Source organism: Gracilinanus agilis, chromosome 1 (genome assembly GCF_016433145.1).
Source record: "Gracilinanus agilis isolate LMUSP501 chromosome 1, AgileGrace, whole genome shotgun sequence".
In the NCBI taxonomy this organism is placed as follows: domain Eukaryota; kingdom Metazoa; phylum Chordata; class Mammalia; order Didelphimorphia; family Didelphidae; genus Gracilinanus; species Gracilinanus agilis.
Window position 1 is genome coordinate 699,234,420 of NC_058130.1, and position 24,523 is coordinate 699,258,942.

The following is a 24,523-nucleotide window of genomic DNA, read 5'->3' on the forward strand; positions in this document are numbered from 1 at the left end:
AAGAGATTTGTCAAAAATGACTATAAGAGGCAGCTGGGTAGCACAGGCCTTGAGTTGGGAGGATCTGGTTTAAATATTAACCTCAGACATTTCCAACTGTGTGACTCTGGGCAAGTCACTTAAGTCCAATTGCCTAGCCTTTGCCATTCTTCTATTACAGAATTGATTCCATGACAAAAGGAAAGAGTTACAACAACAACAACAACAACAACAAACAGTGTCAAAACACAATAGCCCAGGCTTAGAGATGGGAGGCTCTGGGTTCAAATTTGACCTCAAACACTTCCTAGCTATATGTGACTTTGGGCAAGTAACTTAACGCCCAATGCCTAGTTCTTGCCACTCTTCTATCTTGGAACCAATGCATAGTATTGATTCTAATTGATACCCATTCTTGAGTTAGTTGTTATGGTTTTGGATATAATTCCCAGCTTTGCCCCCTCTTTTGGTACTATAAAGTTCATGTAGATGCTGATGCTTGGGATCTCAGGCCAAACCAAGTGCATTTGCACACCCAGTGACTTTGTATGACTTGTACACTTCATTCTGAAGCCAAATGTCTTGGAAGTTTTGATCTCCAAATTTTTTCTTTATCATCTAAGAACCATAGAAACACCCAAGTGGAAGGGACTGTCAGGGGTTCAACCAAGTCTAACTGAGTGCCCTCAAACAGACAAACTTCTAATACCCCACTTTTGGTGGTACCACTTCTAGGAGCTGATTCCCTTTACTTTCTAAGAACTTCACACACACACACACACACACACACACACATACCCTATTCTCCTTAAATAAAGCCTTCCTTCTTTTATTTAACATTAGAAAGAACATGGGGTTGATATGAATTTCATCCTGACCCAGAAGAAGATAATAATAATAGCTCCTCTTGCTCCAATGTTTTTGGTTTCAAAATGGGCTTTTCTAAGGACAACCCTGTGAGTTAAGTTAAGTTACACTTAAGGTGTACCCTATTTTATAGGTAAGGCAACTGAGGGCAGAGAAATGAACCAACTTCATATAATGAAGAGCCTAAGCTGGAAGTCTAACCTGAGTTTTCCAAATCCCAGCCCTATGTTCTTTCCTATACTATGCCACACTTTTGCCATAAACAAAAACAAACAAACAAATAAAATAGATAACTTCTCAAGGACATTTCCATTAAGGGGAGGGGAGTCTTGGAAAGGGTTAAAAACCAGAAGTCTTTTGAGAGAACCAACCCAAAGCATTCAAGAAGAGAAGGTGACAACTATTACCAAATAAAGGGCATCAAGGTTGGCCATTCTGAAGATTATGACTGTTGCTAATTGGGGTGTAGAGTGGTGGTTGGGAGTCAGAATGGGGAGGGAACACTTCCTTGGATGACAAGCAGACCAATTTCACACCATGGGCATGTTGCTCACTACTATCCTCTGTAAAACAAGGAAGATTTTTTTCTGACTTTAACTTTCTTGGTTCTGTGTTTTAAAGTTCCTTCCAGCTCCAACACTCTATGTTCTTGAGTTCCTCCCAGATCTAACACTCTGTGTCCTATAAATTTTCTGTATAACCACTGAGATCCTCAAGGGGAAGGAAAAGTCTTTTAAAAAGGAAAAGGGGGATGGAGGGATGGAGAAGAAGGAGAAGGAGAGAGGGGGAGGGGGAGAGGGAGAGAGAAAGAGAGAGAAGGGAAAAAAGGGAAGGGAAAGGGAGGGGAGAGAAGAAATATATTTGCAGAGATAAGATCAGGTCAGGTGCATGACTCACAGGATTGCTAGAATCTCAGAGGTCATGTTGGGGATTTAAGAATATCATCTGGATTAATTTCTTTGCTTTTCTGAGAAAAAAGGACTTAATTGTAAAAACAGAAAGAAAAGCAAAATCTTTAGATGGAAGAAAACAAATCCCTCTAAGAAAACCCAGAGATCCATTGAAAAAACCCATACCCTCAACAAATCAGAGTCGCCTAAGCCATCAGAATTTGGGGCTGGTAGAAAGTTCAATGCATTGGCTTTTATTTTGGCCTATTTAATAGGCCAAGTGGAACAAGTGGGCTTGAGAATTGGGATTTCTCCTTCCTTGGAAACATTCAAGCAGAGTATGGATAGCCATGTAGGGGTTTAGATGTTGCCTAAGGAATTTCAGTTCATTGACTAGGCAAAGGCGAGATGCCTTTTGGGTTGCTCCCAGACCTGGGAGAGCCACACTCCAGATAAGAGGTAACAAAGAGAGAAAGGGGTTCAAAGAGAATTGAGCAGAATTATGAGAACAGTTTAGACAATGACAACTTTATGGAAGAAAACTACTTTGGACCAACTTAATGATAAGCCATGATATAAAGATGAAAGGTACCACTTGCCTCCTGATAGAGAGGGGATGAACTTACAATAAAGAAAGAGACAGACATTTTGGGGCACGGCCAATGGAGGAATACGGGGATTTATTTTCTGGACTCTGAATATTTGTTGTGAGGATTTTATTTTTCATTTTAAAAAAAATTATTCCATGGGGCCATGGGAAAGAGCGAGAGAGCGAGAGAGAGAGAGAGAGAGAGAGAGAGAGAGAGAGAGAGAGATAAATACTTGCAACAATTAAACAAATACATTTTGAAACACTCAATTAATCAACTGATGACCAATCACCATTTGAATGCCCACAGAGTACTTAGTCCTGTGCTAGCCTCTAGGTGAGGATATCATGGCAGAGTAAACACAAGCATATGCAAAAGGTAGGACCACCCACACTGCAGTCTAGCTTACCATAAAGGGAAGAGGAAGATCAGGGTGGTATCTGCTACTAAGTGTGCCTGCCTGCCTGGCCACTTCTAGGCAGGCTTAGGAGAGCAGAGTTTTGGTCTCAGAGTTGAAAGTGCTCATAGAGGTCACCTTATCTCTCCTCTTTCTTCCCCTCTCAGTCCATTGCAGAATCCCCTGTCCAACATTCCAGGTGCTGCTGGTGGTACCCCTCCAGGCCCAGAGGCTTACCAACCCCTACAGAAGAGTTTCCTTCTCTGAAGCAGCTCTGAATGTTAGCAAGTTTTTCCTTACATTGAGCCTCCATTTGCCTCCTTCTAATTCTCCTAATTCTGCCTTCTGGGGCCAAATAAGACAAGGCTAATCCCTCTTCTACATGATAGTTCTTCAGATAGTTGGGCCTACATGGAGCTAACCAGCTAAAAAAAGAATGAAAAGTGCTTTTCCTGGTTCTGGAGTGATGGCACAGGCCTTAATCCTTGCTCCTGGGAAGGCTGAGGCAGCTGGATCAATGATGAGCTCCAGCACCTTAAGACAATCAGGGATCTGCACTAAGTCCCACACTGAGATGGTGAGCTCAGCAAAGCCAGGAACCATCTCACTGACTAAGGAGGGGCAAAACAGTAAGAGTCAGAAACTGGGAAGGTCAGAGCTTCTCCAACAATGAGCAGTGGGGACAGCCAGACCTGGCCTGTGAGAGGCGGCTGTCCTTTTAGTCAAGATGTGATGGGGAAGCAGCAAAAAAAGAAGGAAAGGTACACATTAGGAAAGAGCTCCACGAAATGATGAAGAGTGAACCAAGAGAATACTGTATACAGCAACAAAAATGTTGTCTGAAGAATGGCGTGTGTGTCCCCTGCCTGAGAAAGAACTAAAACATGAAAGGCATTGTTTTATATACACATATCTTTTTGTTAAATGAGGGGCAGAGCTGTGAGTTAAATGGTTAACAACAGACTCTCTGGGTATGGGGAGGGGGGTGTAGTGCCATAATTTCAGAGGTGGAAATGCTCCCACTGAAAAGGGAATAGTCATTTCAATAGGAGCTAGGAGCTGGCTCCAGTACACCCTCACTGCAGATGGGGTAGCTGAAGCTCTATTCTTAGCTCTCTTAGTTCAGGTACCACCAGCCACTAGAAGAATTTCCTCATCTCTCCAGCAGCTATTGCTAGGAAGAAGGAGTCCTATTGGCAAGATCTTGGGAAGAGGAAATGATAGTACTTGGCAAGAAACTGGTTGAGGAGGATGAGGGAGAGGGAGGAGCCTAGGACCAACCTGAGGTGATGGGTCCCTAGGATGCAGAGGACTGTGGAGTCAGTGGGCAGCTAACTCGAGAAGCCTATGGTATCTCGTCTGCCTGAGACCAGAATGGGCCTCAGCTTCTTGACATTCATCCTGCCATTTCCCCTCTCTACCCCTTCTATTTTATGATGTGAGAACCAAAATTGGGGGTGGGAACTGGGAAAGGAGAAAGAAAAGGAATAAGCATTTGTAGAGTGCCTACTACCCAACATATTGTGTTCATTTATTTCTTATATTGATTAAATTTATACATTTAAATTGGTTTTTTAACCCAAATGTAAGATTTTACACTTCTTTTTTTTAATTAAAAACCCTTCCCTTCCATCTTAGAATCAGTATTGTACATTGGTTCCAAGGCAGAAGAAGAGTGGCAATGGCTAGGCAATGGGGGTTAAGTGACTTGTCCAGGGTCACCCATCTTGAAAATGTCTGAGGCCAGATTTGAACCTAAGACCTCCCATCTCTAGACCTGGCTCTCAATCCTCTGAGCCACCCATTGCTCCTTTACATTTATTTCTATTAATTTCAGTTTGTTAAATTTGAATCAATATTTCTGGCCTAGAAGAATGGTATCAAATTCTAATTTTGCTATCCCCAAATATTATTTATCCCTCCAAGCCTTGAATTATCTTCAAATTTGATAAACATGTTTATAGCAATATCTTTTTTGCCAGGTAACTAGTAAAAATATTCACCAGGACAACCCATACCTTCCAAGTTACTAATGAAATATTAATGATGTTACTCACTGGATCTATATCCATTCAACAAGTTTCAGATCCACTTAATGGCATAGAGAAAATGGGTAATTGGGAGCATCTGTACCTTTCCATTCTTTCCAAAAGAACAGCATGAAAAGCTTTATTAAATACTTTGTTAACATTTAGGCAAACTATCTATAGCATTTTTCTTGATCTACCAACTTAGTAGGCCTTAAAAATAAAGAGGGAAAAAAAGTTAGTTTAGCATTACCTGGTTTTGATGGAGTCGTGTTAGCTCTCTGTGATCACTGCTTGCTTTTCTAGATGATCTCTAACCATCCCTTTAATAAAACACTCTACAATAATACATGTATAACCCAGTGGAAGTTCTTGTCAGCTCCAGGAGGGGGAAGGGAAGAAGGGAGGGAGAGAACATGAATCGTGTAACCATGGGAAAATATTCCAAATCAATCAATCAATCAATTAAAAATAAATAAAATGCTCTCAATTTTTGCTCAGAATTGAAGTTAAATATATTGACCTATAAATCATAAACTTTATTCTCTTCTTATAGTTTAATTAAATGTATTTGGAACTTATTGAATGACTAGCTCCAAAGGCTAATTAGAATACCTGCCCTTCTCTCCCTTTCCCTCTTGGGAGGAAGAGGGTATGAGCAGGGAAATCGGAGGAAATTGCCAGAGGAGAATTAAAGACTCGTAGAATATTAAAAACAGAAGGGACCCTAGAAATTATTAAGTCCAAATGTCTAATTTCACAAGAGAGTTCATGAAAGTGACTTACTAGTCCCATGGCCAGCTAGTGGCAGAGTTAGGACTAAAACCCAGGGGGTGGCAGCATACTGTAATAGGTTAAGAAAGCTGGATCTGGAGTAAGAAGACTTGCTACTAACTACCTCTGAGGTCTTGGACAGGTAATTTCCTCCCTCTGGGCCTCAATTCCTCCTCTGTAAAAATGGATTAGATGATGGTTAAAGGTCTCTTTCAATTCCAAGCCCTCTGATTATTTGGGTCACCTCTCTTTAAGCCCAGTGTACAGAATAGGCCACTGGATAATAATAAAAAAAATCTGGCTCACCGTCCCTGGATAATCAGGCACTCACTTTGACTGAATACAGATATGCCATTATCCCTACGGCCCGATTTATAACAGCTGCTCCTCAGCTCTAAGTATAGCCAGTCCTCCCTGATTTCTAACTGGCTGGGGAATGTGGAGGGCGCTGCTCCCTTCTCTGTCCCCGTCACTGGGGGGGACCAGGATGCTCGTGTCAGTTTCCAGCCAGTGGGACCACATTGAGGCCTGCTTCAGAGCAAGAGCAGCCATCAGGCTACCAGCTGACCGTCCCGACAGACCAATCGATGATCGTTTAATTTTACAGCCAAAGCCTCTTAAGATACCGAGGACATAAAAGAGCTATTAGGAATGTGTTCAATGGGGGGTCCGCAGGGAGTAGAGAGGCCTGAGGCGAAAGGTTCCAGTTTTCCTAACAGAGAAAAAGCTGTCATTTAGTTCCAAGCCAGTAAAAGGCACACAGACACCCGGGGAAGCTCAGAGAAGATACCCCAGCTTCCTCTCTCCCCTGCCCCACTAGATGTGCCTCCAAGTCTTTCCTCACGCAGTTCCCTGCATCTGGAAGATCCTACCATTCTGACTTTGCTGCCTGAATTTCTGTCTATCTTTTAAAGCCTAATTCAAATGTCACCTCCCCCAGGAAGCCTTCCCTAATCCCCAGTCAATAATTATCTTCTACTCTTGTCCTCATACAACACTCAGTTTTATAACTCTAGAATGCTCTTAAGCAGTATTTTATCATCATCAAAGGGACACAGGATTATAGATTTAGAACTGGAAGGGACTTCAGTGGCCATTAAGCTTTTTCCTCCCTAAATCCTTACTATATTAGTTCCAAGACAGAAGACTAGTCAGGGCTAGGCAATGGGGGTGACTTGCCCAGGAATTGCACAGCTAGGATGTGTCTGAGGCCAGATCTGAACCCAGGTCATTCCATCCCTAGACCTGGCTATCTACTGAGCCACCTTGCTGCCCCTGACCATTAAGTTTTTATTTTGTTTTTATTTTTTTATTTTAAACCCTTAACTTCTGCATATTGACTCATAGGTGGAAGAGTGGTAAGGGTAGGCATTGGGGGTCAAGTGACTTGCCCAGGGTCACACAGCTGAGAAGTGTCTGAGGCCGGATTTGAACCTAGAACCTCCCGTCTCTAGGACTGGCTCTCAATCCACTGAGCTACCCAGCTGCCCTGACCATTAAGTTTTAACACATACATTTCTTTTTTTTAATTTAATTTAATTTGTTTGTATTTCTATTTTTTATTTTTTAGAACATTATTCCATGGTTACATGATTCATGTTCTTTCCCTCCCTCCCAAATTCCCCCCACCTTCCCTGTAGCCAACACGAACACACACATTTCTTTAAAAAAAAAATAAAGGGTCAGAATTTGAATCCAGGGGCTTGCTGACACCAAGTTTTATGCCCTCTACACTATTTCATGTTACCTTTGGTAATAACTTTTTTATTTCATTGGATGGCTAGTTACATGAAACAGCACAGAATGGGGGAATCAAGTCAGATCTGGAGTCGAGAGAGACCTAGGTTTGAAGCCTGTAGTCAGGAAGACTCAACTAGTCTCAGACACTTACAGACTGTGTGACCCTGGACAAGTCACTTAACCCTGTTTGCCTCAGTTTCCTCATCAGTAAAATGAGCTGGAGAAGGAAATGGAAAATCACTGCAGTATCTCTGCCAAGAAAACCCGAAATGGGGTCACAAAGGGTCAGGCACACCTGAAACCACTGAACAACTGATGCTCAATGTCAGTGAGACTATGGACACACTATTTAGCTACCCTGAGACTCAGTTTCCTTATTTGAAAAATGTGGATACCAATAGCTGCAGTGCTACCCTCATAGCTTTGTTTTGAATTATGGAATGATCAGGGCAGCTAGGTGGTTCAGTGGATAGAGTACCAGTCCTGGAGTCAGGAGGACCTGGATTCAAATCTGGCCTCAGATATTTCCTAGTTGGGTGAACCTAGGTAAGTCACTTAACCCTAATTGCCAAGCCTTTATCCTTCTGCCTTAGCATTGTTAGAAGGACAGGAAGTAAGAGTTAGAGGGAAAAATAAAGAATTATGGAATGATGTATGCAAAGAATATGATATGCAAACATGAGCTTTTAACTAATGAAGGTAAGGACTTAGTCTTAGCTATATTTTTATCTTGCCCTTCTCACTCCAATCTCCCTCTCTAGGAACAGTCATAGATTAGTCTAGCTGAGAGATAAGGTAAATACAATATTCCATGCTAAGTGTTCTCACAGAGGTACAAGCAAAGCATTACCCTGAAGAATTAGGACACTGTCTGTCAGTCAGTCAACAAGCATCTTTTAATTTTTAACTTTACTACTATTTATAGCTACTATTAAGCATAATCCCATGGCACTATGTTAAGCACTGAGGGTACAAAAAAAGCCAATCCCTGCTCCAGAGGAGCTCACAGTCTAATGGGGAAGATGACATGCAAATAACTAGGCATAAACAAGATATATATATAAGATAAATTGAGAAGCTGAGACCTGAAGAAAGCCAGGGAAGCTGGAGAGCTCAGGAGAAGAACATTCCAGACATGGGGGTACAGCTAGAGCGAATTGCCAGAATTGTAAGTGGCCAAGAGTCAAGGGAGGCTTCCTGAAAAATGTGGCATTTGAGCTGGGTTTTATAGGATGGGCAGAATTCAGTGGCAGAAGAAGGGGAGGGAAGTCAGTCCAGGTAAAAAGGACCATGGAAATGAAGATGAGCAGAGGGCTAAGACAGGGGAGGTAGCTGGAGGTGGTGACAGCTGATGGACAGTCTTATATGGAGAGAAAGGTTTTCACGTAATTCTAGAGACAAAAGGGAATCATTGAAGGGTTCTGAGCCTGGAGTGCCTAAGGAAGACTGGTGTGGCAGTAGGAAAACCACTGATTGCTCTGGGATGGAGAAGCTGAAATGATTTCAGCCTCCCCACCCTGAAAGAGGGCTCTCTCTGGACTTTATGTGATGCAATAATAATGACCAAAATTTCTTCAGTACTCTAAATATGGCAAAGTTTTTTAACTTATGTGATTTCATTTGAACATCACAATAACCTTGTGGGACAGGTACAATAGGTATAATGACCACCATTTGACATATGGAGTAGTTAGGCCTTGGTAAGGTTAAGTGACCAGCTGGTATCCTAAGGCTAGTAAGTGCCTTTGATCCCAAATCTTCCTACTTCCAGGTTCAACATTGTCTCTTCTAGAGCACTTGCCCTCACGGAATCTCACAGCCTATGTTTTCCCCAAAGGTTTTCCCGAGGAGAAAGGCAGCCATGGAAATAGAATTTCTATTTCTTGAATATAGAAGAAAAAAATAATCATTTTATTAAGTGCCTAAGTGTATACAGAAAGACATAACACAGATCCTATCCTCAAGGAGCTTTCAACCTAATTGAGAGTAGGAGAGGAAGAATATCTACATAAATAACCTGGAGATGAGGGTTAGTGAGATAAAAGCAAAGGAGAAATCCAGGCAGAATGCCATGGGAGGTGAGTCAGAAGAGACTACTTCTGGCTGGCAGGGTCAGGGGAGCCCTTTTCTGTCCCAGATTGATTCTCTTGCAAGGATGCCAAGAAATAATAGCTGATAAACTCAAATGGTTATGTCACTCCTCTCCTCAAAAATCTTCAGTGACTCCCACTGCCTATCAAATTCAGAATAAACTTATAATCTAAGCACCCAGCATTTCTTTATTATCTCTAGGATAACACACATATGCCTCAGTCCTTCATGACCCATCTCCAGACTATCTTTCTAGACTGATTTCACATTACTTTCTCTCATGTATTCCTCATTCTAGTCAAAATGGCCTCTTTATTATTCCTTATGTGGGACATTCAAGCTCCCACCTCCATACCTTTGCCCAGGTGTCTCTCCATACCTGAAACCATCCTCTTCCTCACCTCTGAGGTGATTTTTCTTCCTAATTTCTTTTAATACTTAACACAAATGCCAACTTATATGAGAGGATTTTCCTGGGTCCCCTAGTTATTAAGTGTTCTCTGTGCCTTTCAAATGAAATATTTACTCATCTAGGTACATGTTCTTCCTCCCCCACCTCCCACCCTGGGCTCCCACTCAGGGCTGCCCTACATGTCCCACCATGGAGCAGGCAGGAACACAGTGTAGGGGATGGAGGAAAGACTTCATAAACATTTATTGAGCTGAAAAGAAGTCAAAATCTCTCACAATCTGTCTCCAAGTTGCATTAACTCCTCCAGCCCCCTAGGTCTAAAAATCACTTTGCAGGTCTCCTGAAGTGCTATCAGGTAATGTTAGTTGTCACAGGAAAGAGGGAGGGAGGGACGGAGGGAGGGAGAGAGAAAGAAAGAAAGAAAGAAAGAAAGAAAGAAAGAAAGTCAGACAGAGGGGGAGGAGGGAAAGGGACTGGGAGAGAGAGAGAGGGAGAGAAAGGGGAGGGGGAAGGGAGGGAAGGAGTAATGGAGGGAAGATGGGAGTCAGGGGAAGGGAAAGAGGAAAGGAAAAGAATAAGCATGTGCTACTATGTGCCAAGCACTATGCTAAGCATTTTGCAAACATTATCTCATTTGATCTTCACAACAACACTTTGAGGAAAATGCTGCATTATTCCCATTTTGCAATTGAGGAATGAGACAAAATAAGCGACTTGCCCAAGGTTACACAGATAATAAGTGTCTGAGGTTACATTTTAACTCGGATTTTTGTGACTCCAGGATAGGTGATAGATAGATAGATAGATAGATAGATAGATAGATAGATAGATAGAGGCAAATGGACAGATGATAATGATAGGTTGGTTTCATACATACATATATATATATACAAATATATATATATAACTCCTCATCTCCTCCTTCCATGGCTTGACAACTCTGTCATCTATACAGTGAATTCACCTCAGCAGAGGCCCCCAGCTGCCATCTTCCTATCACCTTACTTAACTTGACTTTCAACTTCCCGTGATCCATATTTTCCCATTATTTCCAAATGAATATTGTACATAGGACAATGAACAGATATATAGTGGAGGCATAAGCAGGCAAGAACATATGTAAATAATGAAGAATTTGATGCCATCTAGGACATGTGTGACTGAAGAGAAGATGGGCCTCATGTGGTAGGGGCAGGTGGCCAGCGTACATCACTGGTAGGTACCTCCGGAGAGAGTGAGAAGGGTCTCCATCATTGGATATTCCCTGGTGGAAAACTATGGGGAGCATCAAATAAGAGTCACAAAAGTTAGGCAGACAATGAATGGATTAGTCATTGCATCACTGGAGAAGACTTGAAAATTGAAGAAATTGCAGTATTTTTGAGTATCTGAAGTATTTCTAGTTTAAAGATCATCCTCCTTAGAGAAAACAGACACAAAACAAACTTAAACTACTACTCTGCTTGTTGTTATCGATCTTCATCTGTTTCCTTGAGTTATCTATCATCCCATTTACCCCAGATAGTATTTCTAGCATACTTTTAACAAAACAATACCTAATGCTTATATAGTGCCTACTATGTGCCTGCTTTGCAATTATTTTTTTTAAACCCTTGTACTTCGGTGTATTGTCTCATAGGTGGAAGAGTGGTAAGGGTGGGCAATGGGGGTCAAGTGACTTGCCCAGGGTCACACAGCTGGGAAGTGGCTGAGGCTGGGTTTGAACCTAGGACCTCCTGTCTCTAGGCCTGACTCTCACTCCACTGAGCTACCCAGCTGCCCCCTCTGCTTTGCAATTATTATCTCATTTGATACATCAGTCCTGGGAGAATGTGCTATTATTATCCCCATATCACAGATAAGGAAATTGAGGCAGATAAACACTAAGTGACCTGCCTGGGTCATTCAGCTAATAAGTGTCTGAGACTGGATTTGAACTCAGGTCTTCTTGACTCCAGTCCTGGATGCTCTATCCACTACACCTCCTCTTCTTCCATATATCATTTAAAAACCCCCTTTTTTATTGTCTTTCCATTTCCTCACCAGTTTCAGCTCTTACTGGCATTCTTACAGGACAACGTACGCTTCTGTATTCATCCTCCTTTATCTATTTTTGCTTCTATATTTTGTACAAATATTTTAAAAACAAAAGTTAGTCAAGCATTCTTTATGCATACGCTTTGGGCTCTTTGGACAACTTTCCTTTTTCTTCCTCTTGGAAACTGTCTCTGGGGCTTTGAATTTCATTCTTGAGAGTGTCTCTTCTCCTACGGAAATGTAGGCTAAGATCATGTTCATCCTTTCTTTGTACCATTTAAAATATGCCTTACCCAAATCTAAGATGATTATAATACCAGTTTAGTTATTCTCTCCTCTATCACAAATCCTAAGCCAGAGTGGTCATTTCCTGTTCTCTCCTCGTTTCTAATTACTTCTACATCAGGAGCCTTCACTCCCTTGTATGTAGGGATCCTCCACAGCTTTAATATAAGGGGAGTCCCTAAACTTTTTTTAATCCCTTACTTTCTCTGTAGTAACAACTCTAAGGCAGAAGGGTAAAGGGTGGGCAAATGGAGTCAAATGACTTACCCAGAGTCATATAGTGAGGAAGTGTCTGAGGCTAGATTTGAACCCAGGATTTCCTGCCTCCAGGTCTGGCTCTCTATCTATTGTCACCTTGCTGGCCCCCATCCCTAAATTCTTTTTTTTTAAACCCTTACCTTCTGTCTTAGAATCAAAACTAAGTAGTGGTTCCAAGGCACAAGAGCAGTAAGGGCTAGGCAATGGGGGTTAAGTGACTTGTCCAGGGTTACCCAGCTAGAAAGTATCTAAGGCCAGATTTGAACCTAGGACCTCCCATCTCTAGGCCTGGCTCTCAATCCACTGAGCCAACCAGCTGCCTTCTCATCCCTAAATTCTTGAAAGATATGCCAGTAAAGCACAGGCTCTGAAAGATTCTGCCATAAAGGAAAGGTTTATCAGTAGTAGGCTGGACATTTGCTGATGAATTCTTCATCTATGACAATCCATGAAACAAAGAAACATTTTTTTAAATCTTTCAAGCCTGTGTGGAATCATCTTACCTTTATGTCTGATGGTGGCAAAATGACAAAAAGGGGTACAGAGACTGGTGAGAATCATACACTCTTTAGATTCTCCATAAACTCTCTTAGTTATTAGTATATGACATTTTTATCCAATGATCAAAGAACAGATATTCTGTTGGAAGAACTGAATCATATCAAATTTGCTGTAAATGAAATCAAAAGAAAGAAGGAAGTCGATGCTACATGGAATAATGAATGGCTCATGGGTAATAGGAATGGTGGACTTGATTTTATTGTGTGCCCAGAAGAAACAAGAAACATCACTTCATGGTACCTTTTGTCTTCTTGAATTGAAATGTCTCATGATGGGCATTTTCCAAATGAGGGCACCATGAAAGTAACTGTAGCTTATGCTACAACATCTATTGCAGAAGATGAAAAGACATACAGTATCTATAAAGAACTCAATCAGATCCTTCAAAGCAAAGCAACTTATATTTGGACACTCGGTGATTTCATTGCAAAGGCAAGAATAGGGAAGGGTGTTGAGAAATATATTAGAAATCATGTATCATGAAAAGAAATTTGAGAGGCTTAAGATTTGTAGGCTGCTGTTATTTCATTAATGTTTTCTTGAGAGAAGAACTGAAAAGAATTGGGCACTGAATAATATAATGAAAAATGAAATTGATTATATTTTAGCAGGTAGGAAACACCTCATTACTGATGTAGGAGTCATTCCTGAACTAGATATCTATGAACAATCAAACTACTGACTTGTTAGAGCAAAGGGAAAAAAAAGAGAACACTTTTAGGAGAAAAAAATAAAAACGAGAGGGGCCAACTGGCTCAGTAGATTGAGAGCTGGGACGGGAGGTCCTGGGTTCAAATATGACCTCAGATACTTCCTATCTGTGTGACTCTGGGCAAGTCACTTTACCCTTATTGCCTAGCCCTTACCACTCTCCTGCCTTAGAACCTATACACAGTATTGATTCTAAGATGGAACATAAGGTTTTTAAAAAATAAAAAATAAATAAAAATGAGAAAAAAAAAGACATGGCATTCAATTAAAACAACTTCATAATGACCTATTTAAACATGGTGCTAATGACAAAAATAGATGTAAATGGAAGAAATGACTTGGACATGGACCACAATAATTTCATACAGAAGTTTAACTGATATAAATCAACCAATACATAAAGTACCAGGGAATTATCTTAGTTAGGAAACAGTTTGACTTACTTGCCAAGTGTAGAAATATAGCAGCCAGGAAAGGACCAGTTTTAGAATATAAACTCATTTGTAAAATCTAATTGAGGACAATGGAAGATTTTGAGTGGTATTGCTTTTAAAACAGAAGGAAGCAATAGAAGATAAAATCATTCTAAAGAAAGCATGGCAAAAGGTCTAACTAAGCAAGTCACCGTGAGGTCATTTATGGTTGAAGACAGAAGAAAGATGGCAAACTGAAGTAAAATAGAAAACATTTCTAACTTTTTAAAACAGAAACTTTTTATCACAAAGGACAATGGAGTTATGACACTTGGACTACATCATAGATCTAGATATGCTTATAGGGAAAGTGGAAATAACACTTTAGAGATGGAAGATGAGAAAAATAATTGGATTAAACCAAATATACCTAGAGACAACTTTCAGAGAAGAGGATGGGCATTGAGAGATAGATTTATAAAACATGTGAAGGAAGGCAAATTACTTTAGATATTGAGGAAAAAAATCTGAAACCTTATTAAGAATAAAACAAACAAAAAGTAACCAAAAGAACATATGGAAAATATAATGACAGAAATAACTAGTAGAAAACTTGTGTGTTCCAATATCTTCATTACGTTAGTGAGAAAGTTCTCCAACATACTGGACTCACTCTCACACTGGGCAGCTGGGTGGTATGATGTATAAAGCACTGGACCTGGAGTGAGAAAGGCCAGAGTTCAAATCTAGCCCCAAACATTTATTAGTTATGAGCAAGTCACTTACCCTTTGTTTGTCTCAGTTTTCTCAACTGTAAAATGTGGTTAATCTACTTAATTCTCAGGTTTGGTCTATGGTTCAAATGAGAGAGTGCTTAGTACAGTGCCTGGCACACAGTAGGTACTTGATAAATGCTTGTTTCCTTCCTGTTGTATGAATTCTTTTAAATTAATCAAATATTATGTTTTTTAACAACTACACGTAATAAATTTTCACATAAGTGTTCTGATGTGATCCAACTTTTCTCCCTTCCTCTCTTTCCTCCTCCCTCCCAGGGCTGGCAAGCAATTCTATCTGGGTTATACATGAAAAACACATTTCCATACAGTTCATTTTTGTAAGCGAATAATCAAATAAAACCAAAACCCCAAAACAAAAATCCAAATAAACATGTGAAAAATTATATGCTTTCATCTGCATTCTGATTCCTGTGGTATGAATTTTGGAATGGTCAGGCAAGGATGGGGTGTACTCTCTACCATTAGGAGTAACTAAAGCTACATGAATGAGACATTAGATTCATTGGAGTATTTTGAGGCTGAAATGAAAAATCAGTCCCAGAGGAACAGTTTGCCCTGTAGGCTTCTCTAGCTCTTGAAGGATGAAATGATCATGAAGTCAAACCAAGAAAGTAACAGCTACTCTGCTTTTGGCAGAAAGAACTCTAGCAGATGTCCAAATAAGTGAAGATCCCTGTGCCTAGGATATTCTGCCTATGTGTCAGACTTGAGATGTTTTCCAAACTCTTTCTCTGCTTCCTCTTTTTATTCACGTGGTCATTTTTATAATCGAGACAATATCACATCTGTTTCTTCCTCCACAGATCTTCACCCAAATGTTCTCACAACAACAAAATCTAAGAGTTGGAAGGAATCACAGAAGCCAATCCATACTCAAAAAAAAAAATCCTCTCCTAAAGGATTCCGAAGGGAAGCAACCAAACACCACCTGGATAGAGCAGAGCACCAGGCCTGGCATCAGGAAGACCTGAGTTTAAATCTAGTTTTGGATATCTCCTAGCAGTGTGATCTCAACAAGTCATCTCACCTCTGTTTACCTCAGTCTCCTCAACTGTAAACTGGGTATCATAATACCCATGGATGTGAGGATCAACTGAGAAAAGACATGTAGCACAGTGCCTGGCACATAATAGATGCTTAATAAATGCTTAATCCCTCCCCATTCCAGTTTTGGACAACTCTTATCAGAAAATATTTCCTGAAATCAAGTCTAAAAACTTAGAAATATCAACCATCATTCTTGGATTTGTCCTCTGGGGTCCAAGAAAACAATACTTTTTCACATGACAGCCCTCCAAATCTATTGTATCGACCATGAGTCTTACCTTCTCTAGGTTAAACAGTCTCAGTTCTTTCAATTGATCATTATATGGAATGGTTTTGGGGCCTTTTTCATCCTACTCAGACATTCTTGAGCTTATCAGTGTCCTAAAGAATGATACCAAGAACTGAACATGCCATTCTGGATGTAGTTGGATAAGGGCAGATTTGTGACAATCTACCACCTTATTCACAGAAGCCACAGCTCTCTTAATGCAGCCCAAGATCATATTAAATTTTGTGGCTACCATCCATATTCCTGATCCAGTGCCTAGTACACAAGAGGCATTTAATAAATGTTTTTTGAATTGAATGAAATGTCAATCCATTAAAATTCCAAGGTCTTTTTTTAGAAAGTGAATCTGAGTCTTCTGTCTTATCAGAACTATCCCCAAATTTGTGAGGTTGGTTTTTTAAATCCAAGTGTAAGACTTTACATTTATCCTTGTTGAATTTCACCTTATCCAATTCAGCCTCATCAGTATTTTTGCTTGTCATGGATCCCTTTTGCTTTTTTGGATCCCGACTGTCATCCAGTGTGTTTGTTAATTCTTCCCATCATTGTGTGACCTGTTCATCTGAAGCTTCTTAGACTTCTTCCTATGAGCATATGAGCATATCTCCTTACTATACTACGCCACTCCATTCCCTAAGTCACTGCCAAGCCTTGTGTCCACCAAACCAAATTTCAGTGCTTATCTTTGAGGCCAAATTTTCCTCCTTGAATTAAGGTTTGTAGTTTATTTACTTTCCTTGCTACCTATACCTCATATGTATTCATAGAGAGGTCTTTGACCACTTATTTTTCTGGCTGGTTCCATTCATAAATTTTATCTCCTTTGAATTTCTGAATGTCTCTATTGATATTTTTTCTTTTTATTGTGTATCTATTCACTATGGTCTCTATGGCATACACATGCAGGAAGTTTTTTCCTTCCCCCTACTTTTTTTGGTTTAAAGTCCTTTTCATTAGATTTGTAAGATACAGAGAAAACACATTTTCAATATTCCTTCTTAGACGCACTCCATCCCTTGACAAGAGTTTACTATTCCTATATTTTTATTAGTGGTTAAAAAACCCCATATCTTATTCTCAGACACAATTTTCTCAACTTCTGGCTGTTTGCTCCCCAAATCTGCCTTTCTCCCAGTAGCACTGAGGAAAACAACACCAGTGCCAATAAACTCATAATTCTGAATTTAAATTTGTTGCTCTGCCATTTACGTGCTGTGTGACCTTGGGCAAATAACCTCTTCGAGCTTCAGTTCTCTCATTTTGTAAAACTGGGATATTAATACAGGCACTTATTACCTCCCAGAGGTGTTGTGAAGAAAGCACTATGCAAACTATAGTGTATGACTATACGCAGTTAAAGGGGGCCTATTTTTTCAGTCTCTTTTGTTCTTTTTCTCAATGTGTATATAGGTGAATATGTAACTCTATTGTTGTTATCCATCCTTCATTTTTGAAGAGGAGCAATGTCTTGACTTGTGCATGAATTGACTGATGAGGCAAAGTTGCACACAGTCATTAGCCTCAGTCTCTCTTTCAATGATCAAAGTCCAGGAGCAAGACAAAAGTCAGGACGATTGGCCATGGCCTGAGACACAGTGGATGACCTCGGAGTCTTGGGTGTCTGACTAAGCTCTGAGTGATCCATAGCACCTGCTTCAGCTGCCTTCATGGCTGGGGGAAAAATCGTTCTCATACATCTGTTCAATGGTGGGAAAACCTTCACATGCTTGGGGTAGAAACCTCCCTAAGTCACCAAAGAGTTTGATGCCTCTCAGTGACCCTCACCTGGTTTGACCCATCTGCTGAGATGTTTGTGTGACTACTATGCATGTTGGAAGTTGGGTGAAAAATAGACATCAAAGGTGGATGAGCAACCTTGAAAAGGGCTCAGCAAGCCCTCACATCAGAGGAGCTAGTCCTCCAAGAGCACTCCATATACCCATGTGACAATAGCTATCTATGCACCACACAGATACACTCTCACTCTCACACTCCCTCTCTCTGTCTCTCTGTCTGCCTCTGTCTGTCTGTCTATATTTGTCTGTCTGTCTGCCTGTCTCTGCCTATCTGTCTCTGTCTATCTCTGTCATTCTCTGTCTCTCTGTCTTTATCTCTCTCTCTGTCCATCTGTCTCTCTCTTTCTGTCTGCCTGTCTCTCTCCTTCCATTTATATCATGCTTATTTATATACAAGGCACTGTGCTAAGTGCTTTAACCATTATTATCTTATTTGATGCTCACAACAACTTGGGAGGTAGGTGCTATTATTATCCCTATTTACAGATGTGGAAACACAGGCAAACAGATGTTAACTGACTTGCCCAGTGTCACACAGTTAAGTGACTCAGGTCAGATTTGAACTTTAGTTTTCCTGATCAGATGTGGGCCAAGCCTTTTATTCACTGGGGAATACATGTAAAAGAAATATAACAATAAAAATGAGACAGGGGAGGAGGCTAGCAAGCCTTTTGAAACTTTTCAAGGTATCTAGTGTACAATCAAACATTTTATTAGTCACTTATGCATGCGAGGATTTAACTGGTGGTATGGAAGAGACAAAGATGTTCATATACCTCTTACTGGTCTTCCTTCTCTGGCCCCACACCAGAGTGTCATCTACCTCCCTTCCTAGAACAAAACCTGTTGATATTTGGATAAAATATGACTTCTCACATTCTTGTTCCAGCTCAGAGGTTAGACTGAAATTAAAAAAAAATTTCATCCAACTTCCACTGACCTGGAATAGGTACCACTGCTCAGTCTATATGAGTGTGGCTAATGGGCCCTTTGACTAATAGTATCTCCTCCTCCTCAAATATGAGACAGAGAGAGCCACATGCCACTGTGCTATTATATGAATCCATAAAAGAAACCTTAATCCTCAAAAGATACCTCATTTCAGCATGACTTGATGTTCAAATGAGCAAAATACCAAGGGCTGATTTGTACCTATTAGAAAAACTGAGCTATAATGCAGAGATGATTTGCTCAAAGTTACACAACCAGGGAGGGACAGAACTAGGACTTGAACCTCAATGTCCTAAAACCCAGGTCCTGGGACAATGGCTTGGTGGCATCTCCCTTGCCCTTACGCAGAATGGCAATGATTCTGGCTCACCTCATTCTGCTGAACAGCATCCTCCCGATGCCTGAGAGTATCCAGGTCTTCATCGGTTATTTCTGGGAGCAGGGCTTGATCCTGGCTTTGCCACATACTGTCGCCCCCATTAAAGATCTTCTCATCAGCCAGGTCTGCAAATGGGGTTCTGGGGCTCTGCTGCTGCTGCTGTTGCTGCTGCTGAGAAAGGAGATGGGGATCAAAGTGGATTTCTGCTCTGCTATCATAAGGGTCTTGCTCTGAGCTAAGGGCTTTGACAATTTGGGATCTTCATAAACATTAATTGATCTATAGACTAGAGGAATATGTGAAAGGTTCATGGACCATGGCATAGAGCAGTTAATGACTAGGATAGAGCACAGAATATTAGTTTTGGAAGAATCTTAAAATACAGACTACAGAGCACAGAATGTCAGCATCAGAAAAGACTCAAATATAGACTGTAGTACATAGAATGTCAGAGGTAGAAGGGACTTAGAACACAAGATATTTGAGCTGGAGAGACTTTATAACCAAGAATGTAGAATGGTGGAGCCAAAGAAGACTTTAGAACATGGAATACCAGAGCTAAATGGAATTTAAAACATTGTAAATGATAGAGATATGAGAAATCTTAGAATATACAAAGTAAAATGTTAGAACTGGAAAGAATCTTAGAATAAAGAATGTCAGACCTGGAAGAGACTTTAGAAAATAGAAAGTCATATCTGGAAGACAGTCTGGAAGACAGAATATAAAATGTTAGACATTAGCACATATATTATAGGATAAGAGATTTTTGGAAGGATTTTAGAGCATGACCTAAAAGGTTCAGGCTGAAAAGAATTTTTGAATAGAATGTCAGAACTGGAATGGAATTTTTAACCAGGAATATAAATTGTCAAAGCTATCAATACATTACAACACATACTAGAACCCAGGACACATGGTATCAGTGTTGGATGGTACTGTTGAAAGCTGGAAGGCATCTTGGACCAAAAAATGCAGAATCTCAGAGTTGGAAGAAGTCTCAAGGTAGCTTCATAATGACCAATTTGACCACATCATTATAGCTGACATTTCTCTTGCCCTTTCAGGTTAAGAAAAAGTACTTCCCTCACAACCACCTTTTAAGGTAAGTCGTGAATGGGTTATTACCATCATTTTATTGATGGAAAAGCAAAACATTCAGAGATTTTGTGACTTTCCAATGTTGTACAGATAATATAAGACCCAGGATATCAGCCTATGTCTCTAGATGCCAGTGTTGGTGTACAGAACATAAAATATTGAAGCTCGATGAGACCTAAAAGACCATCTAGCCAGCCACATCATTTATTAGAGAGAGGAAGTGATTTGCCCATGAGCACGCAAATAAGTGAGTGACAAAGGCAGGACTCAGAGCCCTAGGCAAGGCAGAGCTATTCTCTCCTTTTGGAAGATAAAGAAACTGAGACCAAAGAAAGCAAGTTATTGCTTCATGTAAGGTTTTGGATTTTGGGGGGGAAGGAAGTCATATAAAATATTAATTAAGCAATTACTATGTGTAGGCACTGTCCTAACCACTGTGGATCCAAATAAAAACAAGCAAAACAAAGCCTGCCTTAGGGGAGATTACATTCTTTTTTTGCCTTTAATTTCTTTTTATTTTAAATTTAACAAACACCATAACAAGAGGATATTTCAACATGCAAAATGGGGATGAATATTGTAACTCAGGGCTCTACTCCCAACAGCAAAGGTAAAAAGGACTAGGCTTAAGTACAATCTCGTCACAGAGATAAATCTAAATGATGAATTTCCCAGTAGACACATCCTGGAAGTAGGAATCATCAGTACATGGACTTTGGGGGGTTGGGCTTACCTATGATTGAGGAAGGGATGAGATGGCATAGGATAGAGCCATGTGTGATAAGAACCATGATAGAGGAAGTGGATGAAGAACTAAGCAGAAACCAATGATGCTGGTGTGGGAAACAAAGAAGGGAAAAGGTTCACTGGATGCCCCTGGTAGAGGAGGCTTAGCTTTTAAAGCCCTCCCCCAATACTAACTGGCTCCAACCTACCTTTTCAACTTCAGTGAATATTATTTTTCTTTTACTCTGGGATCTTGCCAAATTAGCCATCCCCTTACTGTTCCTTATTCATGGTACTACATCTCCTTCCCAAATGTCTTTGCATTTGCTGCCCCCATGCCTGGAATGCACCTGGTCATTACCTCAGCCTCATTCAGTTCCTCTCCTCCTCTGAGATGAAGGTCAGGCATTATCTTCTTCATTAAGCCTTTCCTGATTCCCCCACCTCCAACTGAATTTCTAGTGCCTTCGCTCCCAAACTACCTTGTATTGAATTACTTTCAGTGTTATTTATTACCTTTATGCTGCATTTATTTTTATTACTTATTGTCTCCCTCATTAGAATGTAAACTCCTTGTGAATAGTGATTATTTCATTCTTTGTACTTGTATCCCCAGTGCTTAGGATAGGAATGGGCACATGGTAATTGTGAATTGATTGATAGGAATGGAGCTTAAGTGATGCAGCAAGAGGATGGTAAGGAACCAAATCATACTGAAATTGTAGCTAAGTCCAGGGAGCATCCCCTCTTCATGGTAACAGCAATATGGTGTTTTAGGTGAATATAAGGATGAGGAGAAATGCCTGCCTAAAAGACTTCTGGTAGGCTGTAGATCTTGGCTCTACCAAAAACTTTCTGTGAGAATCCTGGTAAGCCCCTTTTCTATCTCTGCCTCAGTTTCCCCATCCATAAAATGAAAGGGTTGGATTAGATAAACTCTAAGGTTCTCTCCAACTCTGCCATTTATTATTATGTCATTCTAGTCCTGACATGTTGTTGTACACTCATTTCAGAGTATCCATGACCTTTTTGGGGCCTTTCTTAGCAAAGATAGTAGAATGGTTTGCTATTTCCTTCTCTAGCTCTTTTTACAGATGAAGAAACTGAGGTCAACAGCTACTATTGTATGGCATGGTCTCTAAGTCCCTCATAATCATAACTGGCCTCCTCTGGCTGTTTTCTAACTTTATATGACCTGTATTAAAAATGTGTGGTCACCACTAAACGTGTTTCTACATATAGTCTAATATATTTCTTGTTGTTCAAGGTAGTAGAAAATGTTCTCCTCACAATACCAATATGAGGCTGGCAGTGCCCATTTTACAGGAGATGAAATGGAGACTCAGGGAAATTAAGTGACCACCCAGGCCACAAAGCCAATAAGTACCAAACAAGGAACAATATCCCAGGTTTCTCTACTCCATTGTTCTTGCTCACGGAAGCTATCTGCCCTGCCCTCACCTTGAGCCAGGCCTTTCCTCTCTTGACTGAAAATAGGTAATAAACTCCTTAATCCTGAGATGGTGGAACCTGACTTTTCCTCATGCCAGAAAGCTGAAGGCTAAAGCTAAAGACTGAACAATCAATGGGAGAATCTCAGGCATCAATGGGAAAAGTAACTAAAATCAGAAAAATTAATTCTCTAATTTTTTCTCAGGTTTTCAGGAATTATCCCTCCTGCCCCCCTCCCCCCACTACACACACACACACACACACACACACACACACACACACACACTCTCTCTCTCTCTCTCTCTCTCTCTCTCTCTCTCTCATGGGCATATCTGACACATGGCATTTTTCANCAGCAGAAAGTTGAAATTTGCATACATAATCATTTTTAGCCACTAACTCGTATTTAAATAATAAAAATTATAGAATAGAACATTCAGTAGAAATTCAATCTGTGGTTTTGTATTGATGTTGACTAGACGTGGACTGTGAAATTGTTCAAATGGTTTGTAATTTTTGGACCTTCAAATTAGTATGTGAAACGAGATTTCCCACCAGCCAATAGAGGATGTCTTTCACTTCCTCAAATCATATGAAGAAGGGACGGAAGGAAGGAAGGAAGGAAGGAAGGAAGGAAGGAAGGAAGGAAGGAAGGAAGGAAGGAAGGAAGGAAGGAAGAAAGGAAAGTAGGGAGGAAAAAAAAACACTGGAGCTGAAAACCTGATTTTGATTTCAGCTCCCATACTATATCACTTACCCTCTCTGAGCCTCAATTTTCTCATCTATAAGAGTGGGATAATAATTCTTGAACAACCTACCTGCCAAAGATACTATGGAAAAAGGTTTTGTAATCCATAAGTTGTTATAGGAAATGGAGTTGTTATTATTCAACTAAGTCAAAGTAAATAAATCCATCAGCAAATAAAAACAAGCAGAGCAGAACCTTCCAGATCTTCCCACGAACAAAACTCTCACTCACCCTTTTCAGCCCTTCATATTTTGTCATCCCCCACTATTCTTTGACGCTTAAATTCTGAGACAATATTTTGTACACTTGTTACCTCCATTTCTTTATCTTCTTTCTCTTCTCTAAGATCCTTTCCAGCTATAAGAATTCATGAATCTATGAACCTTAAGACACTATAAAAATTGGGAGTTATCATTATTATTATTACTTCAATTGAATCAAAGTAAAAATAATAGCTCCCATTTTCTGTAGCACTTTATTACTTGTACAGTCTGGTATCTGACCCTAACACTTGAATGAAACTGCTTTTTTTCACGGTTAATCTCTTAATTGTGAAATACAATGGCCTTCTCTTAGTCCTTATTCTACTTGATCTCTCTGCTGGTTTTCAGGATGCCAACTACCTTCTCCTCCTGTCTGTCTCTACCTGAAGATATCAAATTCATCATTTTCCAAAACAGTTCCTCCAAAGCCTACTCTTGCTTCCTGCATCTCCATTTCTACTGAGGGCACCGTTACCCTCCCAGACACCCTGCTTCACAACATGGGGATATTCTTCCTTTCTCTTCCCTTTCCCTCATGCCCTATATTCTATCCCTTGCCAAAGCCTATACATTCTACATTTGAAGTTCTCACATCATTTTCCTCTTTGTATTCATACAACTTCTACACTAGTACAGAATATCAACAGCTCTCTTCTAGATTACTGCAAAAACCTACTAAATAGTTTCTCTGCCTCTGCTCCAGGAGGTTTTAATTTGGGGTTCACATACTCCTAAGGAGTGAACAGATAGATTTCAGAGGCTCTGTAAACTTGAATGGGAAAAAAATACATCTTTTTTTTTAGCCCTTACCTTTTCTTTTAGAATTGATACTAAGTATTGCTTCCAAGGCAGAAAAGGGATAAAGGCTAGGCAATTAGGGTTAAATAATTACCCAGGGTCATAGAATGAGGAAGTATCTGAGATCAAATTTGAACCCAG

At 40.2% G+C, this 24,523-nt stretch overlaps 1 protein-coding gene across 1 annotated transcript in view; it reads right to left on the reverse strand.

Annotated features, from left to right (window-relative positions):
• The window catches only part of TSNARE1 (t-SNARE domain containing 1), a 198,468-nt gene that overhangs the window by 53,467 nt on the left and 120,478 nt on the right, over positions 1–24,523 (reverse strand). The window contains exon 10 of the mRNA XM_044684522.1: positions 19,286–19,465. Within this exon, the coding sequence (XP_044540457.1) occupies positions 19,286–19,465 (180 nt within the window). The remainder of the gene's footprint in view (positions 1–19,285; positions 19,466–24,523) is intronic.